Source organism: Spodoptera frugiperda, chromosome 11, assembly GCF_023101765.2.
Source record: "Spodoptera frugiperda isolate SF20-4 chromosome 11, AGI-APGP_CSIRO_Sfru_2.0, whole genome shotgun sequence".
Classification (NCBI taxonomy): Eukaryota; Metazoa; Arthropoda; class Insecta; order Lepidoptera; family Noctuidae; genus Spodoptera; species Spodoptera frugiperda.
In genome coordinates, this window is record NC_064222.1 from 3,223,340 (window position 1) to 3,248,302 (window position 24,963).

At 34.4% G+C, this 24,963-nt stretch overlaps 2 protein-coding genes across 3 annotated transcripts in view; one reads left to right on the forward strand and one right to left on the reverse strand.

Annotated features, from left to right (window-relative positions):
• LOC118274661 (flotillin-2) overlaps positions 1 to 24,963 on the forward strand; it is a 287,597-nt gene that overhangs the window by 75,496 nt on the left and 187,138 nt on the right. The window lies entirely within an intron of this gene.
• Positions 1,658 to 23,587, reverse strand: LOC118274658 (glucose dehydrogenase [FAD, quinone]). The gene is made up of 5 exons (XM_035592299.2): positions 23,424 to 23,587; positions 21,993 to 22,232; positions 5,014 to 5,504; positions 4,451 to 4,596; positions 1,658 to 3,908 (listed from the first exon to the last, which is right to left on the reverse strand). Exons 3-5 carry the CDS (start codon positions 5,264 to 5,266, stop codon positions 2,451 to 2,453), a joined length of 1,857 nt encoding a protein of 618 aa, XP_035448192.1. The 5' UTR covers positions 5,267 to 5,504; positions 21,993 to 22,232; positions 23,424 to 23,587; the 3' UTR covers positions 1,658 to 2,450.

The following is a 24,963-nucleotide window of genomic DNA, read 5'->3' on the forward strand; positions in this document are numbered from 1 at the left end:
TCGAATTGACAATTACAGAATTGCCTAGCTGGTCGTAGAAACGGAAGGCATTTATTGTTTCTTGGGGGGAGAGGGTGGCAAATGAGTATGGGGATTTTGGTTGGATTTTTAGGGAACAGAGAGTAAAATTCCCTAAGAAAAGGAGGATCCTCCGACCAGGCAAGGTGATCGTGGCTGGCGGGCTTTCTGCCCAACTGTTGTTCGTTGGGATTTTTTCGTCGATAGTCTATGTGCGAATAAAGTCACGTTGAAAAGTTAACTAGCTTATAAAGTAACTACTGTTTATTGAAACCTTTACAAATATGGCCATAAATAACTATTAACGACGTCGTAACCGTATGGTAAAGGTGAAGGTCCAAGTTCAAATCTATTTTATAATGTAGGAAGAAAAATGTGTAGTTGATCTATTAATAAGACGTTTTATTATTTTTGTATCGACGTTACTATGAATTAACATTTTAATGGAAACGTGTCTGTGTGTTTACCTCATTCGTAATATTATTGGTATGTCCAATAACTCTATCGGTAGTCATAATAAAAAAAATGAATTCACAGGTTACTAGAATATTTTGTTTCCAAATAATTTTGTTTACAATCGTTTTATATTACGTATGTATGCGGTTTGTGGATACGCCTATTAATGCCTATTAGTTTTTGTTTCATGGGATTATGACATTGAACATTGACTTGACTTGGTATAAAAACTGACAGATTCTAATTATACTCCATGTGCGTCAATTCTAGAAGAAATATCTTTAATAAAAAAAATCTTCAACAGAACTTATAATAGAGCTATTGTAAGTTATTTAGCTACTAATTCTGTCCTGTAGTTTTAAGTTCAATATATTATGTACCCATCTATCTATCCAATGATCCAGAGCTGACTACCTAGCGGGTTTACCAGGCCCCGACTCGAAAAGCAGGAGTAAGAACGGGATGGTTTTAGTCAGTAAGACACTTGCACATTTGTAGGATGAAACATCATGCATATTTGCCACATCAACAAGTAAGTTCGAGCCGCCGCCGTCTAGACGGCTCTTAATAATAAATTGTTTAATATTTACTTTGTTAAATAATTTATTTACATAATAGTTATGTATTCAGTATCTGCTCTAATTACGATAAAGGCCATTCCTCAAGTTCGAGAGGCTTGTCGAAGTTGGATTTAAAATAATGCGTCACTTATTTGCTATGTAGCGAGGGTATTTTCGTTTCCTTTTGCCAGCAGATCCTCCTGCGTTGCGTTAATAAAAATTTACTTATCTGTTAATAATTATCTTCTTCGGTACCCATTTACATCTATACTTTTCTATTAAATGTAAGAACTACATAATTGATCGAAATCGAATATCAGATGCATTCATCTATCAGCTATATTCAGCTTGTCTTTACGTCTGAAGACTTTTTTGTATTAATAGATAGGTACGAGTATACATTGCTTACATTTTTTACATTACAATTAGTACTTACTAGTTCCTGGAAGGTTTTAATAAACACAAAAAATATATTTCAGTAAAAAGTATCCGAAGTGACGTCACAATACAGACTATTATGGTATCATAGGTACTTACGGGTATTATTTCATTTTGCTAATCATCATTTTAATCACTATGCCAAGGTATGGGGAAATCCTACAAAAGTAGAAAAAACAACAAAACAAGTATGTAACATTTATATTTGTAACAAAAACAACGAACATGATACAGACATGGCCTCTCTACGGTAATGTGGTAATAATATTATGTGTTATGGCAATACTAACTAACGGACGATCACAATAAACTGTCTGCCAATACATTTTTGTTTGAGAAATAACAAAAACTATTTTCGGAACACCATTTCGATTTTAAATTATACAAAACAAGAGTGCTCTGTCACATTTAGATTATGTGATAATTAATTTCGAATACCCTCCATATACCTGGGCCTTTTCTATGGTTGCACGACCTGGTATAATGAAAAAGGGTTCTAAACTTGTAACGACCAATATTAGTCACCGATTTTAATCATAATCTCGATTCTTGATCGACCAAAATTTTGAATTAAAATCGGTAACGAATCGTGGCCAGAAAAGACTTACGTCTTTTCTTAAATTAATTATCGACAGACAGTTTATTGAAAGCAACCGTAAATAAATAGGATTATTATTCTTTAGTACTAGCTACTACATTAATATAGTTATATTACAATATTTACACCATGTACATACACAGTACATAAAATGTCTACCAGGTACTATTCAACGGTAATATGAAGCATACAACTTGCTTGATGTCAGTCTATTGTGATATGTGCTAAAATTTGCATAATCAACAAATATAATTTAGTATTGTGCATCTCTATGAACAGTTTTAATTTAATGTAACAGGGAATTGTTATATCTTTGGAACTTAAATTAACATTACATAAAACTACTGGTAACTTATTAGGTACACGAGAGTCAACCACTGTCATCGTCTTCTGTTCAACCAGTCCTGTTTGATTAGATCCGCACCTTTCTCGCCGATCATTATAACAGCGGCGTTTGTATTACCACTTACTATAGTAGGCATTATGCTAGCATCTATCACCCTCAGTCCTTCCACACCATGGACCCTCAACCTAGGATCTACCACAGCCTCAGGGTCCCACGAAGGACCCATCTTCGCAGTCCCACTCTGATGGTATATCGTCATAGAAATAGTCCGCACTTGACACTCAATATACTCATCCGACATGAACTTGTGCTGCTTACAGTTCGGTAAAGGCTTCATGTACAATCTAGAGCCAAACTGCTTGAATGGAGTCGCATTGGCTACTTGCAAAGCGATCTTAATCCCTTCAACTAGACGGGCTACGTCTAAAGCATCCTCATGGTAACGAGGATTCATTATAGGATAGTGGAACGGATTCGAAGACCTTAATCTCACATAGCCTCGTGTATTTGGCCGGAGCAACAGAGGCATGATCGTCCAAGCATCTTTGTTTGCTATAGGCCTGTATACGGTGTCATACACCTCGTCTGTCAAACCGAGGATTTTCCGCACAATCTGACCGTTGTCTGACGAGAACGAAGCTGGTGCCATGTGGAACTGAATGTCAGGCCATAAACCAGATGAGTTCGCGTACTTTGTGTTCACAAATGCGATCCCTTCTAATCCACCGAGTGTGGTCATTGGACCTCTCTCATTTACAACGTAGTTCATTGTAACTGGGAACGCTTGGAATCTATTCTGGACAATAGCTACAGGCTTGTCCACAAGGAACGTTAGTCCACCAACACCCACGTGGTCTTGCAGGTTTTCACCAACTGGCAAATCTTTCAGAACTTTTATTCCCACTTCTCGTAAATGGTCCTTAGGTCCAATACCAGATAACATCAATAACTGTGGACTGTTGATGGCACCAGCTGATAGAATCACCTCTTTCCTTGCGTACACTGTACGTTTCACTCCATGCTTGACATACTCCACACCGTAGGCCTTCATCGTTACAGGATTGATGAGGACCCTTGTTGCTTGTGAATTTAAAGAAATGTCAAGATTTTTCCTCGTGCGCACCGGTCGTAAGAAAGCTTTTGCGGTACTGCATCGAGATCCTCGTCGTATCGTACCTTGTGCGATCATGAACCCTGTCTGGATTGCACCGTTTATGTCTCTGTTCTCGTATCCTATTTCTACTCCAGATTCTACGAAGGCTGCGACTAGTGGAGTCCTCCATGGTGCTTCTTGAACTGTGAGATACCCTCCTCGACCGTGGTACTTGCTCTTCGCTAAGTAGGGGTTCCTGTTGTCTTCGGACTTGATGAAGTATTTGAGCACGTCCTGGTAGCCCCAGCCAGGATTACCGAACGACTCCCACTGGTCGAAGTCGTATCTGTTGCCTCGGACGTAGATCATGTAGTTGAGCACGCTTGAACCGCCGAGTACCTGGAATTTTAGTGTACCGAGATTAGATTAAAAATTAATTTATATAAGTACATATTTAATCAATAAATAATATTAAAAAGAACCAAGTAAAATCTCCTTAAATTAGTAAATAAACGACTTTGCTAAAACATTTTAAATATAAGATCACTAAAAGTTAGAACAGCACATTGCTCTTGTAATTTAAGTAGGCGTTAGACGCGAGCGCAACTTTTTGTAGTAACAGCAACATCAAGTGGTCGCAAGTTCGACTGCCGACTAAGGGGTCTCGGGTTCGTTTTCCGGATTCAAAGTATTACTGGGCTTTTTTCGGATTTTCGAAAAATTTCTCGGTAGTAGCACGGAGTCTTTTTTTTTTCAGGGGGAAAATCATCCAATGACTGAGTCTGGAATTGTGTCCAGTATATGGCAATAGGCTCACCCCCTATTACATGGGACTTATAACACAATTGGTGAAAAGTGAGTGTACATTGTATAGCGGCATTACGTGTCGTAATGTGCACATAAGGGATAGAAGGCGTGATGTTGTGTGTGTTACTAATTACCTTTCCTCTCGGCCAGCTGCACTGTTTCTTCTTAAACCCTAGGCAAGCGTAGGACGTGGGCTCCGTCTTGTACTGCCAGTCCAACTTCGTTAGCTGAAGGTAGCCCGCTAACGAGGGCACGTCCGTTATCTCGTTCTCGTCTGGTCCTGGAAGCATATGGATGACTAGCTTAGTATCCTATAGTGTTATTTATTTATTAGGACAACCAGTAGTTGTTACATTAGGACTTATATCTAAACACTTACGTAATAATTAATTTAAATGCACAACATTTTAAGGTGTCACAATATGCACTATAGGACAACATTATGGTGACACTATTCTCAGTTAATAAAATAAAATGTGAAAATAAAATAAAACACATACAAACAAAACAATATAACATACATAATTATCGTAGATGGCATAGGAAAAAATATTTCTTAACTGAGACTCATGTCATACTAAAGGGTGACTTTAAAATGTTGTTTGTTGGGGTTTTAAATGATACATGTATTTGAGACAGAAATAATTTTGTTGTAATAACAGATTTGCCATAAAAATACATATAGGAGTATACTCACCACTCTCCAGTAATAGTACATTCCAACTTTTCACCTCACTGAGGCGACTCGCCACTACAGCTCCGGCCGAACCCCCGCCGACCACGACAAAGTCATATTCCTTTAGTGGCTCCTTGTCTAATATCCTCGCTTCGGGGTCGTAAGAATTATAATTGTGGTACGTCAGAGCTCCAAGCAACAGTGGGATCAGCCACAGGCTCGTGACGCTCACAGTTTTCAAGGCAGTAGACGCTAAGAGTACGTGTACACCCATTTTGTTTCCAATTCGTAATTATCACAGTTCAAATTGTTTGCCACTATCACAGCATTTGAACTTAACTTTGGTTTTTTTGGTAGGACTAGTTTGATTTGTTCGTTAGAATGTTTGTTTGTGTCTGTCTGGCGGTTTGCTCCTGCGCATCGGGTGGGCGAGGGGTTGCGGTTGCAGGCGTGGTGGCCGCATCCTACGACGCATTACAGCGTCTCGTGCAAGCTCGGTCGGACTCTCGAATCTGAAATTAAAGAAAATTCAATTTAATGTCAATAGTTCAAACTGTTATAGGAAATGAGACAATTTCTCAAACGGCTTCTTTTTATGTTTCAGGTACGTTACGCGATTATCAAATACGTGTGTTCTGGAGGTACAAGTTATGAACATGTAAGTAAATTTTGCTTAGAAGCCTTACTTAAATATGATTCAGTATACAGTGTATTTACAGAAATCTGAAAATTGTAATGATGACGTAAGCTCAGCTTTAATCCTAATACCAAGGGAAAGCTCAAACAATTTGATCTCATAACGCTACGTGTTACACGCCCATGAAATACCATCGATAAAATAATAAGACAGAGAAAACGCTATACAAAATAGTTGGGGCAGAAAAGAGACAGACAACAAGTGACTATTTCCTATTTGTGCGGAAGATTATGATCTAATTTCCAGACATTACTCGTTCCTGAGGCGACGTCGTGAAAGGCATCTGTGATAGAAATCAGAGACACAATATTTTACAATTCTTTTACAAAGAGATCTACATCAGCTCGTTAGCGAATGTAAGAAGATGTTACGATTGTTATTATTAGACCCTTCATCGATGGTATTCGTGATCTTAATGAGCGCTTAGGTGTTTGTTACATAATCCTATAATGGGTGCTGGGTACTGGTTGCTTCCGATGTATAAAAGCAGTCGTTAGCTCAGTTTCTGACGTTCATTTATATAATTTTGTAATTCCACCGTAAAATACAAAGCTTAGTATACGTTTGTGCAGATTTCTTTATTCATAAAGTAGTTTAGTTGTCCAATTTATATTTTAAAGAGCTTATCAAACCGAACCATTGTCAGAATTAAACAATTTCTTAATTATACGTCGTCTTAATCCGCATTCCCAAGTATCGTAAGTCTTTCTCTCAAATTAGCACTAGTTATTGTATCGTCAGGCCTATATTTAAATGCGTCGTAATCACCTATTTCTTCCACAGCTTGTTAGAAAGGAATTCCAATTGATTGAGCAATAATCACAGGTTCAGATTTAGCTTCTATTGGTATTATAACATAATTAATATCTGGCATTACATCAACTCCACCATCGTGAGAGTAAACCGCTTTAAAATCACGCTTTAAAGCGCAAGTCACTTCCTATATCATTCTATTGATGCCTGGCATTTTGTTACTGTATTGAATTTATTATACTTGATCATTTTATAGGTCAATTCTTCGGAAATGTTACCGACCATTATTGACCTTTGACAACGTTAATAGTGTTAGCTGTTGCTACGTGACTTTTGTATTGAGGTACAAGAAACTATTAGATGTGTGTTGGGTATTGATCTGAGGTTTTACCCTTTCGTGGAGTATTGGTAATGATGTTTACTGATGACGTGTCCACAAACATGTCCAAGGCTTTGTAAATATTGCTGGAATACTTTGAATTATGGGCAGTGTTACCTAATGTCTCTTTCCAACTATCTGTACTGTATCGTATCCTATCGTAACTGTCAAACTATCATTTTGTGCCAATATTTTAAATACTTAGCAGTAATGCTTTGAAAAGCGATAATGGTAAATTATGTTGGTAATTTTGACTATCAAAATTACGAGTATGTCTCGTATCTGACCATCGTACTAACCTACCCCAATTACTCTACATGCATTAAAGCAAGTAGCTTTTAATCGTTCTCACACAAAACTGGAATACTCGAAATATTTGTTAGATAAAGTTGATGGGTGTAGCAGTAAAAAGTCAATTAATAGCTAAAGGTAATTATTGCGTCCTGTCACGCGACTGCGACAGTCCACTTTACTAATTACTTATTGATTTTTGACGGATTTGTTCATGGCCTTTGTTTATTATTAGACTTTTGGTGTTGGGCAGTGGAATATGAAATGGTTGTACTTCGAATGGTATTTATTATTTGAAGCCTTTGTTTGTGTTAAAGCTTCGTCCAAACATACATAAATATACGTAGGCAGAGACTACGGAACGCAAACTGTTACAAATCTTACATACCTTTTTCGCTTCATTAACAGTCATCAGTCTTTTCATGCATGCTCGTCGATATATGTCCGTTTAGGATGACCTCTACCGAGGGTCCCATTCGTATCCGCTCTGTGTACTTCTTACGTAAATCCGTTTTCATCCATCCTTTCTATTCGTCAATATGATAAAATCGATCTTAGTTACGTATTTCAAATTTGAATTAACATTTCGGAAATTCTTAAAGCACAACTGTGGTATATGTATACCATATATCCATTTAGAATACTTTTGTGAGGGAATAAAAGGTGTATTTTATTTATGTTTGTGAAAGTAATGGATGTTTAATGTTTGTTAGGTACGTATTCGAATTTGATTGGACAAACCATGACCTACATTAGCTTACAAACAAGTCTAGTAAATTAGATCATGCAATGTATGCTTAAAAGGTTATGATGATATATGTAAATATATTTAATAAGGAGAGAGACTATAAGTAGCTAAAAATTAACAAGATTGTAACCTCGCTCATGTCAAAATTAATAGCTTATTACTTACGTTTTTATATTAATTTATTTAAAAAGCTTTATGCACATTAATGGATAATGCCGTTGGAATTTTCTGTCGTCTGATTGGGTGTTGCAGATAAAATAACATTAATCAATTTATAACTCTACTCCTTTTTATTTTTAAACATAAACTTACAATTATCTTCTGACCAAAATAAAGTCGCAATTGTTTTGTTCAGCCTCTAGACAATGTCGGCCATTAGGCCCGTTTTGACTACAAAGTTATCAGAGCGTACTTACGGAATGTTTTACTCTTAAATCTTGTATTATATAATGACACTGTCTTTGTTTAATTGTTTATGTACTGGCATTATCTGTATCAAGATTGTGTCTTAGATTCTGTCCAAGTGTTTATTTCTTTTTATATGTTTTCCTGCATTTTTGAGGCTGAGCATTGTACTCCATTTTGTATGGACTTGTTGTCTACAGATTGAAATATAAGTTAAAATCTCGTAACAAATATTCACGTAAGATTTTTTCTGGTACTTATACATTTTCTAACAAGCGGTCAATATAGTCATTTCTCGGGTCATTTAGCGCATATTCTAGTTTGTTTGAATTTAAGCTTTTTTACTGTATTTTTTTTGATGCCAAAATGGATCTTATTGTAAAGGTAATGGCTAGAGAAATGAAAAATGTTGGCTATGTTTCAAAATAAAAAAGGTACGGTCTTTGTGCGGTTGCAATATAAATTTTAACAAAAAGGTCTTAAAGATAAATTGGTTCGTAATTGAGTGACAGGTTGCGAAAACACCGATAAGTAGTGCTGTAGTTATGTCTAGTACTAAAAAGTAGTCTGATAAGTCTATTATATCAACTAGCCGGAAAATTCATCGAATATCGATTAAGATGTGACCCAAATATCCACAAAATATTATTAATTTTACGGAACAGCTATTTATAAATCTAAAATGTGTTGCCAATAAACCAATTTATTACTTTTGTGGCATAAAAACTATTTAACTTGTTAAATGGACAAGCAACGGATATTTAAATAAAAAGTTAAATCTAACAGATTATATAATTAGAGTTATCGACCTTAATTATACTGTCAAACAATAATAATGACGAATACAACGAATAATTGGTTCGAAAGCGAATCGGAGTCCACAGATTATTAAACAAATTGATTGTCAAGTAGCCGTAACTGGTCATTTCTAATCTATAAGATCTATTTATTATATATATAAGATATATTTACTAGTCTTTTCTAATCTATAAGATCTATTTATCTATACTAATATTATAAAGCTGAAGAGTTTGTTTGATTGTTTGTTTGTTTGTTTGTTTGAACGCGCTAATCTCCGGAACTACTGGTCCGATTTGAATTATTCTTTTTGTGTTGGGTAGTGCATTTATCGAGGAAAGCTATAGGCTATAAAACATCACGCTATGACCAATAGGAACCAAGCAGAGCGGGTGAAACCGCGCGGAAGTAGCTAGTTATATATATAAGATATATTTACTAGTCTTTTCTAATCTATAAGATCTATTTATTTACTGCGTTCTAGCAATTAGTGAACAGTGGGTAGTCATCTGGGGCATTTCGCTCCTGGCAAAAGTTGTCATGTGATCATATTTATGTTATGTGATATCTCTTTGTTGTGTAATCTGTGGCATGTAAAGCCGCGCCCACTACTCTGTAACGAGACCAAACCTTTTTAATTGAGGTTATTTGTAACAGATTATTATTAATAATAATATGATCTTGTTTAAAAAATGATTGCATCTACATGCAGGTGCGTTTAGTAAAAAGTAGTTCAAGCAACATTTAAGTGATTGTCAAGAACTTTGCTATCAAAGTAACGAACTTAAGAATCTTGAAATAAAGACGTTAGTTAACAGTTTTTGTTACAAAGTTTTATAACACCAGTCTTTATAAAAACTTGAGAAATTCAATTTAGAAAAATAGGTATCTGGTTGTGTAGAAAAACTAGACATTTTGGTTTAATTATTTCAGTTTGAACTTAAGGACTTGTTTGGTTTTTTAAACGCAATATTGCCAAGCTAAAGCTCATAATGGAAATATAGAGAATTTTTCTTACTACTGATAACCCACAAACATGAATTTAGTTAAACATTTTTAGTAAACAAAAATAGTTTTAAATATTCGTTTAAGTAATATTGAACTTGACCGCGTTCAATAACGCTAACCGTTAGTCGTTGGCTTGCTAGTTGCAACACTGTACTGACATTTAACAAAAACATAATCTTAATTTTTTATTAAGGTGACGACACACGAGAAGTTTTATGAGTTTTCGCAACTAAGGAATGCTGTAATACTTTGGTATTATGTCATTTTTGTTAAGGCGTATATGATAATAATAAAGAGTTTGCTTGCGGAAGGCATAATCAGACACAAACCAGAGAATTTAATGAAGGTCTTTAATGAAATCTTTAGGTTTGTCTTCATGAAATCTCCGTCAAGAAGCAAGTTGGACGGATCTACATAATTATTTTCTTTGAGAACAAATGAGGTTAGTTTTTAAGAACCACCTGCTCTTTATTATCACGATTTCCTGGAATAAAATGTAAATGTAAAAGACAGTGACCTCTATTTTCTTTCTTTTTATAATTTGTGATAGAAACTTTTAGATATTTTTCTCACAGATTGTGCTGTTCGAAAAATTTTAATTGTAAATGAAAATATAAAACCGAGATTTTTGATTTATCCATATTTTACCTAGTTTTTGTATGAAATTAATAGTAAACAAATCTGTCGGTCCACGTATAAACAAACGTTATGTAATCCAACCTGTTCGCATGTGGTTGTCGGTGGCAATGGGTGAAGGCCGTTTCTCGAACTTTCGTCCGCTGACATAAGGTGTCATAAGATGGCGGCAAGTTTGACATATGGCGGGAAAGTGACTTGTAGTGTATACCGGCTCAGTGTTGCTGCATAATTTGACTGAATAGTTTATTTTTAATAATAAAAGCTATCGCAATATCTTGTGTAGTAGGCAAATTAAATGAAATCATATTTCCGTTAGTGTTGATTAATTTTAAATTTCTTTTGTGCACATAATAATTATTACGTTTTGAATAAAATGATTGGCAGGAAATTACTCATTTCATTGCTAATGTAAAGCCAAAATTACTTAACAAGGTTAAATGTAATGAATGCGTTATATTCAGTTACACAAAGCCTATCACTGTAATGATTAAATTACGCTAATTCACAATTTTACGCCCTTGACCCGATATGACAATAACACAATGGTAGTTATTATTACCATAAAAAGTGCATCTATTTGCTTAAATATACTATAGATCATAATTAAACAATTAAAATATAAAACTTAAAAATAATTCTTTTGATTTATGTCAATCAAAAGCCATAAAAAATGCTAAACTATGCAGATGGTATAATATCGTAACCCGATTAAGTTAAGTGGCACATTAGGTGAAGGCCGCGCCGAAATTACTTTCACTGTTGCGTAAGAGTTGTTCGGACTGGCGCATGCGCACTCGCTTGTGTGTGGTCAAGACTCCCTACTCATATGAGCTAAGACCTCTTCACTCCTTCCGACTTTTAAGATGTATAAAAAAAGTAAATCATGTTGGTATATTTTTTTGCTTGTAATTTGCGGAAATGTCAATACAGGTCAAGTGTTAGTCGAGTCGATCTTTCAACTCGACTATGTTGACTTAATACTATCGATTTCCATTCACTTATTTTTTGTATTGGTAAGTGTCTAGTGTTATGTTCAACTGATGCTGATGATTCATCTATTCTACAATTACGAAATTAGAATATTGCTAAATGAAACCTACACGTAAGTTAAGTAGGTACGATGAAAATAACTACTTTTAGTAAAGTTACCGAAATGTTTCTTGAAAGTTTCCAGTTTACGTTAAAAAGTATAAATGAATATTTAATATCTAAAGTAATTTGTAAATTAACTGAAATGTAACACAATACGAGGTATCTATTCAAACATTAGTTTGAAAATGTTTCTCCTATTATATTAATTGAACACAAATGAAATGTATTGATGGTACACAAAAGTGTCTAATTTCCATTATAATGCTGTTACTTGTTACATTAATAAAACCTCATTGCTTACATGATGCTATTATCGCATACTGTATTCTATTAGCAGCGTTTGTCAGCGAATTTTTTGTTGCCAGAATTCCTAAACGCTAGTTTTGTCATCACAATTTTAAGTTCAGGTTGGCTGTCTTCTATGCAATTGCCAAAGTGCACCGCGTGATCTCGATGCAGCAATCCAACGCAGGAAGTCGATAAAACACAATAGAGCAAAAATATCGATACTAAAAAGTAGATAGAAGTAGCGTGTCTATAGAATTATGCGATTTATCGCGAGCAGTAACGTCGATCTCGTGCTAATGACATTTGAATTGGTGTGACTCTATAATTTGACATTTCAATTACAGTTACGTACCGACTACATCACGGAGATAATGTCGCGTTGAATAAATTATTTATTATGTTTATACGCCTCTTACTTTGTTCCGGATTTTGAGATGCTTGCATAATTGATTTTGTTACAAATGTACATTGAATTTATTTCGTATCTACAATGGTTACAACAAATGTCAAAAGCATTGGCAAGTAATAATACATTACTATAAAAAAATCTACTGCAAAAATGCAATATTCCAAATTTAAAAATTGAAACATTTTTTTATTGTTATCTATGACACTTTTAATTTTTTTTATTCAGTTAACCAGCCAGTGTGCCTCTGCATTTTAGTCGATTAATTATTTAAAATGCGTTTTAGTACAATTAATTTGAAACAAAAAATACTAATAGTACTTTATTTTCAATTGATACATTGCATGAGGATACCGCGATGTACTTGTGACGCAATTTGCGTGCGTTACGTGCGTAGAACTCACGCCAACATTATGCGGTGGTAATGCCCACCCAGTGGTGGTTACCTACTTACCTGTATTTCTTCTATCCATTGAGTATTAATTACTTAAAAGAACATTGAAATTAGTAAAATAACGATTGAAATCGATGTACCGTACATGAACACCTGGCGCCAACTTTGAAAGACATTCGAATTTCAAACGTGGAACATTCAAATACAAAAAAAATATAAAGGAATTGTTGTATGTTTGCTTTATTGAATTCAGATACGCGTGACCAATATTCGTGACAGAAATATAACGTTGTCATCGTATAAACACGCTAACAATGCTAAATAAACAAGTAAGCAAATGTTTTTGTATTGCGTTAGTGCGTATTTCAACTATTTTGCCATCAATTTGCGGCTGTGTAAGAAATTACTATTCAATTTGAGTGTTATTACAACATAAAAAGTCTATTATGGGCAAACAGTGTTTTATTCCGCCAAAATTGAAACATAATTCATTTTCGTTTTATTAAATTTTCGTCCATTGCAAGCACGCATGGTGTTTGTTTTCTTAACCGTTACATAAAGCGAACAATAGCTACGCACAAACTTAACCTTCGCCATTTTATTCTTTTTTTATTCAAAGTAGAAGTTACGAAAGTTTGTGAAGAAAAAAATCGGATAGACTTGAAAATAAATTAGTGTGTCAACATAGGCAAATGTTTCATCAGTGTTTTGACGATAAAGTTACTCGTACTAATTATTTCCTTGAGTTTCAAAACGATTCTATTATTATTTATATCGATATAATAATATTAAATCGTATAAAATTATATAATATTCGACGATGATACGTTATCATCATAAATAATGTTTGTTACATTTATCAAGCTCTAGTGTCGATGTGCTACAGCAAAATTCGGTGTTGCAAGCTTTATGTAACGAATGGCGGGTAAGTTGCTGCAATGATGGCTGCCTTGTAAGGATTGGCGGTCAACCTCGCCGTTCCATATTCAAAATGATAGTAGTAGCACGGTCATGAACGCCATTAGCCTCGTTATTGGCTGATTAATTCGATTTACATTTTAAATATAATTATATTTATTTAAAATTTAATAATAATATTAATTCGCCCCGTAATAACATACATCTGTCGTAATGTTGTTTAATTTTTCTAGGTATGCTCATTTTATAAAAGTTCAAAAACAACAAAACCATTTTGAAAATCTATAACGTTGCCATACCTAAAAATTATCAGGATTAAATTAAGGAGGAAATATGTAATATACAAGTGATATAAAATAATCTGAATGCCAAGCTCATCAACGTTGCCATGACTACCGGTTACCTTCGCTGCGCAGACGCCGGTCCTATGCCGTAACACTGTTACACAGCACTGGCAATGTCTAGATCTAGTGAGAAGCTTTACATTGATATTGTACTTGCACCGCTTGCACGTCTACGTTCACGTGTTAAAAGAATGTGACGATTGTGATGTGTATTTTTCATATTTAATGTTTTATAGAATACATTTTAATTTTTTCGAAGGTTACAAATTACTTATTATTTAAAAAACGAATATGTAATTGACATTATTTTCACCTTCATTATTTAACATACTTTGTATGTTTGTTGCAATCTTAAAGGAAAAGTTAATTATGAATATATTGAATGAATATCGTTATACTGTTATTGAAAAAAAAATCAAAAATTTATTTCTTTTTATTTACAAATGGAATAATTCTCTTAAAAAATTACAGGTAACAAAAAAAATTGGCTATATAATATCTTTGTAAGGATTCTTCAGAAATTACATTTTACTTTATACCTATTGCGATTAGACTGAAACAATGTGTTGTCACTTTTTCTAGCATAAAATTGAAATGTGTGAACGTTTTGTAACTGTTTGTTGCGGTCGAAGGACAAAATAATTTACACGATGGAAATGTTGACAGAGAACCTTCAATTTTATTTTATAAATCATACTCACTAACCAAATTCTTGTGTCATGTAGGTACCTCAAATTGCGTAGATCGAAATTTAACCTTAATTAGAGCTTGTTTAAAAATGAAATTCAGTCACAAAATCCATTGTTGAGACGGTATTCCTCCTTATTGTCATTTGTGGACCTCAGTTGTCTAAATAAATAAACTTTATTTTTATTATAGAAAACTCCGAAACATTGCAAAAATACAGAAATAACTACAATATTACATTGCACTAGAACCTTTTATTTATTTATTTTATTTTGAGGGGGGAAAATCATCCAGTGACTTCTCTCGCCTTGGGCGAGGCGAGAGGGAGTGTCAGACTCTTACTGACTAAAAACCACCCCGTTCCTACTCCTGCTTTTCGAACTGGAGCCGCAGCTCCGGTACTAGAACCTAGTAAGCAAAGCATAAGTTAAACGAATTAGAACTCCTTGATTCACAAAGCTACTGTGTAGCATACTCTACGGTAACCATTTAAGTAAAGCCGCATGGGAATAAATATTACGAGTCGGTTATATCATCGGCCATTCGATTCACTTTCCTCGACCACTTGGCATAGCTTGAAGACAGTAATTGCATGGTTGGTCGTCATAGCAACGGTTCTGTTTGACAGGTCGTTATGGGTCGCGCAAACAAACGGAATGTACTCACGTTCTGTTTGTCTATGGCTGGCCTTTATTGGAGTACCGACATTTTTAATAATTTATTAAGTTTTAAAGTTCATGAATGTTTGAAGTACTTGATACAGCGAATGAATATTGAACGATATAGTTCAGTTTTAGGTTTTAAATTGATACAGTACTTTGGGTTTTTGGATCTGAAATCGTAATGCCAGTTTTAAATCTAGGAACTGACTTCAAGTCTTTTTAAACGCAACTGTTAAAAACTATTAAAAACTCCCATATTTTGTCTGGGGTAACTGTTTGTTTTTGCAAGTTAAATTTTCAAGAAATTGCGAAAATCAGGCAGCATCGCTCTGAAAAACCTGTATTTTTAAATCTGCGATACTTAATGCCTTTAATTTGGAGAAGGTCCGTAGTCTAGTAGAGCACTGTTATAAAGTCTAATGATATTATAATCATACAAAATTAAGCCAAATTACTCTAATTTTACTTAGTTTTGTTTAGTAATGAACTTCCGTAATTCTAAGGAGAAACAATATTATTATAATAAAACCGGATTTAAATAAATAAATAAAGGTTTTCAGTTGTTTGAATCGATTTTTTGCGGTTATTCGTTGTGGAATAAGGTGGTTTACAAACCTCAGTGTGCTGTAATAGTTGTCAAGTTACTGCTGATGACAAGAACACCTTGAAAAACTTAATGAAGACGATTTTGTCAGTATTGTTACACAGTAGGTAAGCACTTTAATGAAAATTGTTGCTGAACAATTGGATGAACACGTTTTTAAATTAAATTCTGCTATTTTTATCAAGCGAAGCAAAGCGAATGCGAAGGGGAGGCCTTTGTTCAGCAGTGGACGTCTCTCGGCTGATGATAATGATGATGATTTTTATCAAAGGACTAATGGCAATTGAATTTATTACAAAAATATTATAATGATTTTTTTGCTGTTATATGTATGGTACCACGTCCAACAGCGTGCTCGTAACCGTCTCGTAAAATCGAGGAACACAATTTTAATATGTCACTAGTCATCATAATACTTACGCGTGTAATACAAAAATTATTAAGTATTATTTAATTCAATGCATATTTTTCTAACTATAAAATATAAGATTAAGTAAAATTTAACCACCGTTTTTTCCACAACGTTTAATTACCACAAAATCATTGATCTACTGATTCGGAAAATCAAGTTTTGCGATAATGCGCCGGCGCAGAATTTCGACCGGTCACGTAGACCACGCGCCTGCCTCTATTAAGTCATTTTTACGTCAGTTTTTCTTGTGCACGCATATCTTTTTAATTTGAACCGGATTTTATTAATGCCTTGTTATTCTAGTAATCGCAATCATTAATACCAAGTAAGGAAATTTTCGGGTTTGAATTTTTGGGTCAGGAAATAAATTGACAAGGAGAAAGGACATTGATTTCAGATTTTAAGGTTTTCGATAATTGGCGAAAAGTGCATGCATTATTTGTGCTACTTATTCCTTCTAGAAATGTAAAAACGTAATATTATATTAACCTTATAATTGCGTCATTTAATTGTCTTTTAGACCATAAATATGAGTTTTAAGTGTTATGTCGTTACCGTCCGCGATTATTTGCATTTTTCAGCATTCATTATTTCACTTTCGCGTTTTGTTTCCATTTGTAACGTTAAATGGCTGCAATTATGTGAAATTATTATGTAATTTACGTTTTAGTTTAAAGTTTAAGTAGTTGGGAACTGTTTAGTGTCTACATTGTTATGTATTCTTAGTCTTTATTAGAAAGAACTTAAACACAGTCTTTTTAGAAAGAACAATCATTTTATTAACGGCCCGTGACAGTCCATTGTTGAACTAAGAGTCAGACAAGCCTTCATAGGTACATACGAGGATTTACCACAAACTCGTCTGTTGCAAATTTTCCAAAGGTTAGAGGTCGCAGCTTAAAAGGTTCAGGATTATTAGATCCCTGTCAAATGTGTTGTTTCCCCCTTGCTTTAACGGCATGAAAACCAATCAAAATTCCTGGGGTTTTCATTGGTGATAAGTGATTAACACATTGAACGCCGTGGTGGTCACCGGTGACCGACGTTAGCGGAGGATTTTCCTTCAACAGTTTGCTATTGGCAGTCAAAGACTTAATATAAAAAAAAATATATTTTATTCTGCCGTCTACAAAAAAACGCATAAGTACTTATATTGACAATAGGACAAAGCACATACCTACTCTAATTAATCACGGACATGCAGGCACCCATAAAATATATCTTAATATTAAATCGTTTAAAGTTATTCATGAAAATCTGTGTCTCAGCGGGGTCGCCAGTTTCCGCGCAGTGATCACGCAAGCGTAGGCGCAGCAAATAGACGGAACTAATCGTCTCATTTCTTAAAGCAAATACTCCACTACACTTTTACTTATTGTGCACTTTTTTGTCAACACATTTTTTCAACAAAGTATAGAGATATCAAAAGAACTATGAAAATTGGTGGAGGCAAGCAAAAACCGATTAATCTTGCATGTTTCAACATTTTAAGTTCGAGTTAAAAAAACATTTAGATAATATTGAAAAAAAAAGTGTTATCAGAGCTACAACAAATTTTACACAAACAGAAGTTTTATCTTTTGTAAAAAATCCTATCAGAATCGATCTAGCAGTTCTACAGCAATATACACATCTACAAAAAATCATGTTACTCTAGGAAAAGACATCTTCATTCCCTCGAACAAGAAAAACAATAGAATTATTTATCAAAACATAAAAAATACATTTAAAAAATCGGCAGTCGTAAACAGAGTACCCAGTGGTCGTTTTGTTGCGCAAATGTAGTAGGTAGTGCATTTCCCGGGTGGATACTATGTGTTACGTGTGCTTCGTTATTTGTCACTCGTTACGCTTAGTCTTATTGTGAGAACGCACTTTTGTCCAGTAAGGTAACTGCGTGAAACGTTATTACTTTATTAGTCATAGAATGGTAGATTTATTTTATATGAGGAAAGAATATTTGTATTGTTTGATGAAGATTTGTAGAGTTGAGACAATCGGGAAGTTCATTAATCACGTGGTTCTTGTTTGTTTTAAATTTAGCGCGTTTATGTTTTAATGTGAATGGTTATAGTCGATATGTTAAGTTGTGTATCATGTTTTTGCTAATTGAAAGACAAAGATTTTTATTGTGAGTTGTGTGATATAAATTGCCGTAAATGCCGAAAAAATATGAACACTTAGTTTACCACTAAATGAAATAGGTTCTAAAATCTGAAATAGATTTAAAGTGGTAACAATTTCTTTCTATCCTAGCAATTATCCTTATTAATTGCCTAGGTACGAAACAATTTCTTTTTGACTGATGGTTTGAGGGATATTTGATCCCTGTTATATCTATCACAAACAAAACCAAATAATACTACAGCATCCCTTTCTAAATCAAACGATGTCTCAATACTACAAAATGATATAATAAAAGCTAATGATATTCAATAAGATAATACACACATCACACGGTAGGCTTATCTTATTAAAATTCATAAAGTTACGTCCAACAATTAACAGTGCATGAATTTATCTCAGTTTTATAATGATAGAGCAATTGATTCATGTTTTTTGTTATGAGATTACTTTTTAATCTAATTAAGTCGTTTTAAATTAGTTACTTTAACTTATGCCGTAATGTGCACCTCTGCCTACCCTTTTGAGGATAAACTGCGTGACGTTGCATATAAGTTTATAACTTAATAAAAATACAAACTGGTGTAAATTAGGAATCATTTGGCGTCAGACCATGTGGATACGTGCTTTTCCTATAAAATTACTAAACTTTTAAAATCTTACAATATTTATTGCCACATTTTACTGCAATACTAAACCTATACAATATCTATGACGTTGTTTTTTTTAGTTTTTTAAATTACCTTTTTTATTTTATTTTCTTTTAGTTTTATCATTTATTATATTTTGATATATCTAGTGTCACTCCCACAGTAAATACGAATCAAACCACACCTCTCAAGCCAAAATCCATCGAGTCGTTCAGGCTAGAGAGTGGGCAATATTCGAATTTGGCGCCAAAAATCCGCCATTTTGATTTTTTATTATTTTTATATATCCAGTGTCACTCTCACAGTAAATACGAATCTAACGACACCTCTCAAGTCAAAATCCATCTAGTCGTTTAGGCTAGAGAGTGAGCAATATTAGAATTTGGCGCAAAAAATCCGCCATTTTTTTTTTTTTTTATATTTTGATATATCCAGTGTCACTCTCACAGTTAATACGAATCTAACGACACCTCTCAAGTCAAAATCCATCAAGCCGTTTAGGCTGCAGAGCGTGCCAAACAATTATACATACATACATACATACATACATACATACATACTCTCGAAAAACATAACCCTCCTTCTGGCGCAGTCGGGTAAAAACGCAACGAGATATTATGTATAGTGATGCAATGAAACTTGTATCTGCTTTGCATAATCAAACGGCGCATGCGCAGCCTTCCTCGGCGCCTGCGCGGTAACTCGGCACTTAATATTAACTTGTAACAATTTTATCATATTTATGAGTTAATTTTGCAGTTTATTAATAAAATGTGTTCAGTGATTTGTGGCTGAAGTTTTTATTGCACCTGTTTTTATTGAATTGTAGTTAATCAATTATCGTGAATTATTATTTGTTAAGTTAACAATGGACTTGTTGATTGATCGCGTAAATAATAATCGTGTGTATTTACGTATACATATATATATTGTTCTGATGACTGTTGGAACCTTGCCGATCACCTGTTGTCATTTAGACGTCGACTTCAGGGACCACCTGTATGTTACGTATACTATATAATAATATAATGAGCCACTTATTGTAGTATTAAAGTCAATACTTTTGTGATTATTCCGGATTGGGTTCATAAAACATAATTGTGTTAAATTCTCTGTTTACATATTTATTATACTCTAAACGAGATTAAGAAGAGCATTCAGAATAAAGACTGGAAAGTTAGATTATGTTGATAACAGCGTGAAAAGTAAAACACCTATAAACCACATCAAAGGGTCTTAAACAGCTATTATATTACACTAAATCATAAGTATATTAGTTTTCCTACATCTTGTATTTATAACTCTTATTTTTAAACATGACTAAACGTGCATACAGTTTACTGAAGAGGTTAAAACAACAATGTTGCATGCACTTTTACCTCCACTAATAAGGAGGCTGACACATTAATCTCAGTGTCGGAAGTAAGCGTCTCTTCACAGAGAATGTCTAGAAATTATGTATACACACTACACAGACACTATGTACCTAATTGCTTTTATGTGTAAAACAGTTACTTACATATTCAACCATGTTTAGTTTAATTAGGAAGTGTTTAAAGATGTTTGGAACTGTTTTGTTAGAAAATTGTTATTGTGGTTGCCTATAATGGGTAAAGAATAAAAAAAAGTCGGTTGTTCTTTAGACATGTGTATCAGGTGCTTTATTTTTTTTGTCAGTGTATAGAAATACTTAATTAAACAAGTAAATTTTAATTTCAGATCATATCTAGATAGATCTCATAGATAGATTGATCGGGATTTAACAGAAATTCAATAAACGGATCTCAAAAGTTAAATGCAATGTTTTGAACGTCTTTTAGTTCTTTTACCAAAGTTGCACTTTGAGTCGTCGTTGCTGTCGTCAAGTTTTATATTATACATAGACTTTTATTGCAAGGAGGTACTAATTTATGAAATATTGGATTTAAACGTCTACATAAACAACCCATTTTTATTGAAACTATCTTTGGCAAATTTTTAAACTATATTTGGCAATTTTTTATGTCACACTTTGAAAACACGCTAAATAATCCTGCAAAACATTAAAAAAGTGTAACTGTTATGTTACTACTGTTTCTTCATAACTCGACCATTACTACCGAAAAACTGGTAAAAGAATGTTTGGAGTTGCTGGCAGCCGCGACCGGTCACTTAGCAAGTCTTGGAGTTCGCAAGACCCGCTTCATTTCATAACCTATTGCGATGTTTAGTTTATTTGCCGGCCTTGGCACACTCTATTTTATTATTATTTTTATGACCAAAGTATCTTCTGTTAGCATTAACACTTTATTCACTGTAATATCACCGTGAATATTTTGTTTACTCTTAATAATAATATAATCGTGCGAATGTGAAGTAAAAATTACGTAAAAAACCATTGTATTCCTTCCGCGATTAAGAAATTTTTGTATATGTATACAGAATGTTACATATTTGCCTCTACCGCACGTAACGCTCTGTGTGTGCTTTTCGTAAAATTGTGTGTTTACGATAATATGGGGCTTAATTGTCGTTCCGTAATTGGTTTTTAAACGCATTGTTAAAATATGTGCTTTCAGATATTTTTTGGAGAGATTCGGTAAAATGTACAAATGTATTTTTTAAATGTCTTCTGCATTAAGAGAACGTAATACTCATAACCGTTTAAAGTTCCCAAGAAATTGTCTTAAGATTACTTCAAAATTGTCATAAAACCACTCACCTTCATTTCTCTCGATTTTCACTCAAAACAACGTGAATTCTAAGTTCTACACCTTCACTATCACGGGACACTTGGTCAAATCACTGATCAGCACTCACTGGTAGTTCAGTAGGCTCAGCAGACTCAGTATACTCAGTAGACAGTCCCAGGCGAACGAACTCGTCGAAAGTAATATGTCTATGAGTATTGTGGTTATTTTTCTCACGCACTGTCGATGCACTTTGAACTTGAGTGATGAACCTATAATTATAAAAAGTGACAACATGAGAAGCAGTGTTATTAGCACCAGGAATATTTACACGATTTAAAGCATTGATATTGTCAGTCTTCACTAAATTCAACTCTGAATGTGGTGCAATATGATTGCCTTTAGAACGCTCACCGATTTCTGCAATGACACTTCCTTTATCAATTTCTATACCAATGTCATCATCAAAGAAATTCGGAACTGCATAACTTAACGTAACATTCTTCTCAAAGACAATTAGCGAATAATTAAATAGTACCTAAGCACGCAGCTTTCAAACAATTAAAGTTCAAAAATTTAAAGGAATGTAGGCCAGAAACGTCATAAATTTCAAGTAAACATATTCTAGTTAGGGGCTTGCGTCAGTAGAATTAAACAGCAGTTACATAATAGTAAATACGTCTAATTGCGTCCAATCATTAGCTGGTATTATGCAGAGAAGCAATTACCGTTGTTTTGACGTAATAGGTTAGCAACGATTATCTTTTGACAGGTCACGCCAAAGCTGCATTAGATCACTCAAACCGAACCGACAGAATACAGCAGCACAATGAGCTTCACGTAATGTTTGAGGGAATTCAAAACGAAACTATTGAGAGTGAATCTCTTGGACCAGAGAAACCAAGCAATCAAGCCTGTGAACAGTCCCATGAAACATGTTATTCAAATTGCTTTCAGCACCAAACAGCTATTACCGTAAAGAATTTTCAATGAAGTCAGGAAATAAGTTCGTTCACAGCCTCTCAAGTATATAGAATTATGCTTACATAACTTCGAATTCCTAGCTTTTACCGACTTTAACACTATGTTAACGAGTTTCTTAGATTTATCGCGTTCACGATTCTTCGACGTTATCACGATTACAAGATTCAGGTTCTAGAGTAAAAACGAAAGGATCGTCGAAATTACATGACCTATCAAGACACGCTAGCTTCTTACGTCAATCCAGGGTTGAAAAAGGAGTGTGACGTTATATAATAATCAACAAGATTAACCAGTCGTATTACGCTACGTTAGATAAGGCTCTATTACACCACATTACAGGTACATTGGAATCGATATAATCGCTGAAGTTAGTCACGAAACAGACAATTTTTTAAATATTTGTCTAAAATTTTTTTCACGGTACAATTAACTGATAAAAGTTTAAGAAGAAGGTTTTTAGATAAAAAAATAGAACTGACAGATTTAGTGGGTAGTGTTCCGGTTGGCTCGCGACAGCTGCGCGACGCGACTCCGCGTGGTGGACTGGCGGTGCGCGTGCGCCGGTCGGCCTGCGCCCCACGCTCGCTCCCTGGCTGCAGAAAATTCGTAATGTGTGTTACGAGGTGGCTTATGTGGAGTTGTGGGTCGCGGGGAATGTTATGGTTTGTTTGGTGAAATTCGACTATCTGCTGCAATCACCGCGTTGTATAATGAGCGGGGCTGTGACATTGGCAGCTCGAGTGTGATCTAATTTAGGTTATCTTTGAACGTTGTTACATGTTGTTATGTCATGTCGGTAATTAATCTCGCTATGGCTTAACAATTGCGTATTTATTTTCGGTTATTGATTGTTGTTGTTTAAAATGATCTCCTTGTTCTAGAGAGTAAGTGTGGTATGTGTATTAGGTAATTGGTTATACAGGTTGTTTCATTACTTCCACATTGTAATAATCGTGAATTGTACGGTCTGCTTGTACTTTTCGACGTTTTGGTTTGAGATAAATGTCGTCCAAAATCCATTGCTTTTCTTTCTTCCTTCTGGCTTTTTACCAATTTAGGGTGATATTTTAATAGGACCCAATGTCTTATTAAAATATACCGGATCTAGTTCGTAAAGTACTAGTACTGAAATTACATGGTAAATAGTCGCTGCTGTTATTACAATATCAGCAAGTACGCAAGGAACTCATTAACATCAGTTCCTCCATCAAATGCCGTTGTTTTTCCGTCTGCTTCTAGCATTTTCTAAGACAGAAGTAATTCTTCACCAGTGACATTGTTTGTTCTTGAATGACGTGGGATTCATTTATTAGAGCTAACATTGATTGTTTTTGTTCGTCCATCAGTTTGTGTAATAGCTCTTGTTTTACTCTCACTTTCATTTAGATTAGTCTAGTTTTGGAGCAGATGGGTTAGGTTTTACATTGATAAGATTATTTGATTCTTGTGATGAGTTGGTCTTGATAGAATTTAATGCGTTTCATAACATTTAAATCGATTAATAAAGAAAAGATTTTGAGACTCGGTTGCCATCAAGAAGAAAAAAAAGAAAAGCTGTCTGTCTATACTTGAGATTTGTGTCTTTACAGGAATTGACAAGCACGACAATATTGTATATTGTTAGTTTACATATTATTAAAAGAAAACTGAAATCCAAAACATTTTTAAAACAAAGCAAGGGCCACAAATGAATCTCCATAAAAGAGGTTCGTGAACTTAAACTCGATTACCACAGATGTTGTAATGAGCCGTGTGAAGCCAAAGCTGACGTGATGTGGTGTGTGTCAGTATACCGATGACACCGGTCAGGTATGCATGTGACGAAAACCGCACACGTAATCATTGCAAAATGCTGCGATTGACCCAATACCAACTCGATTGGGAAATACAGAACATCGATACTTCTTCCAATCGATTTGCCAAACTTCCTGGCTGGAGAATTTGTCATTGTTACAGCTTATTTTTTATTTATTCGAATTTTGAATATGTCTCTTTTGTGCCTCTCAAGGTAGGCTTTTT

Excerpts from the sequence above, each read along its gene's own strand:
- LOC118274658 (XM_035592299.2), bottom strand. The coding sequence starts at position 5,266 with ATGGGTGTACACGTACTCTTAGCGTCTACTGCCTTGAAAACTGTGAGC. Across the intron at positions 4,597-5,013 it reads TGTACTATTACTGGAGAGTG|GACCAGACGAGAACGAGATA; the intron begins GTGAGTATACTC and ends ATATGCTTCCAG. Across the intron at positions 3,909-4,450 it reads GCAGCTGGCCGAGAGGAAAG|GTACTCGGCGGTTCAAGCGT; the intron begins GTAATTAGTAAC and ends CTAAAATTCCAG.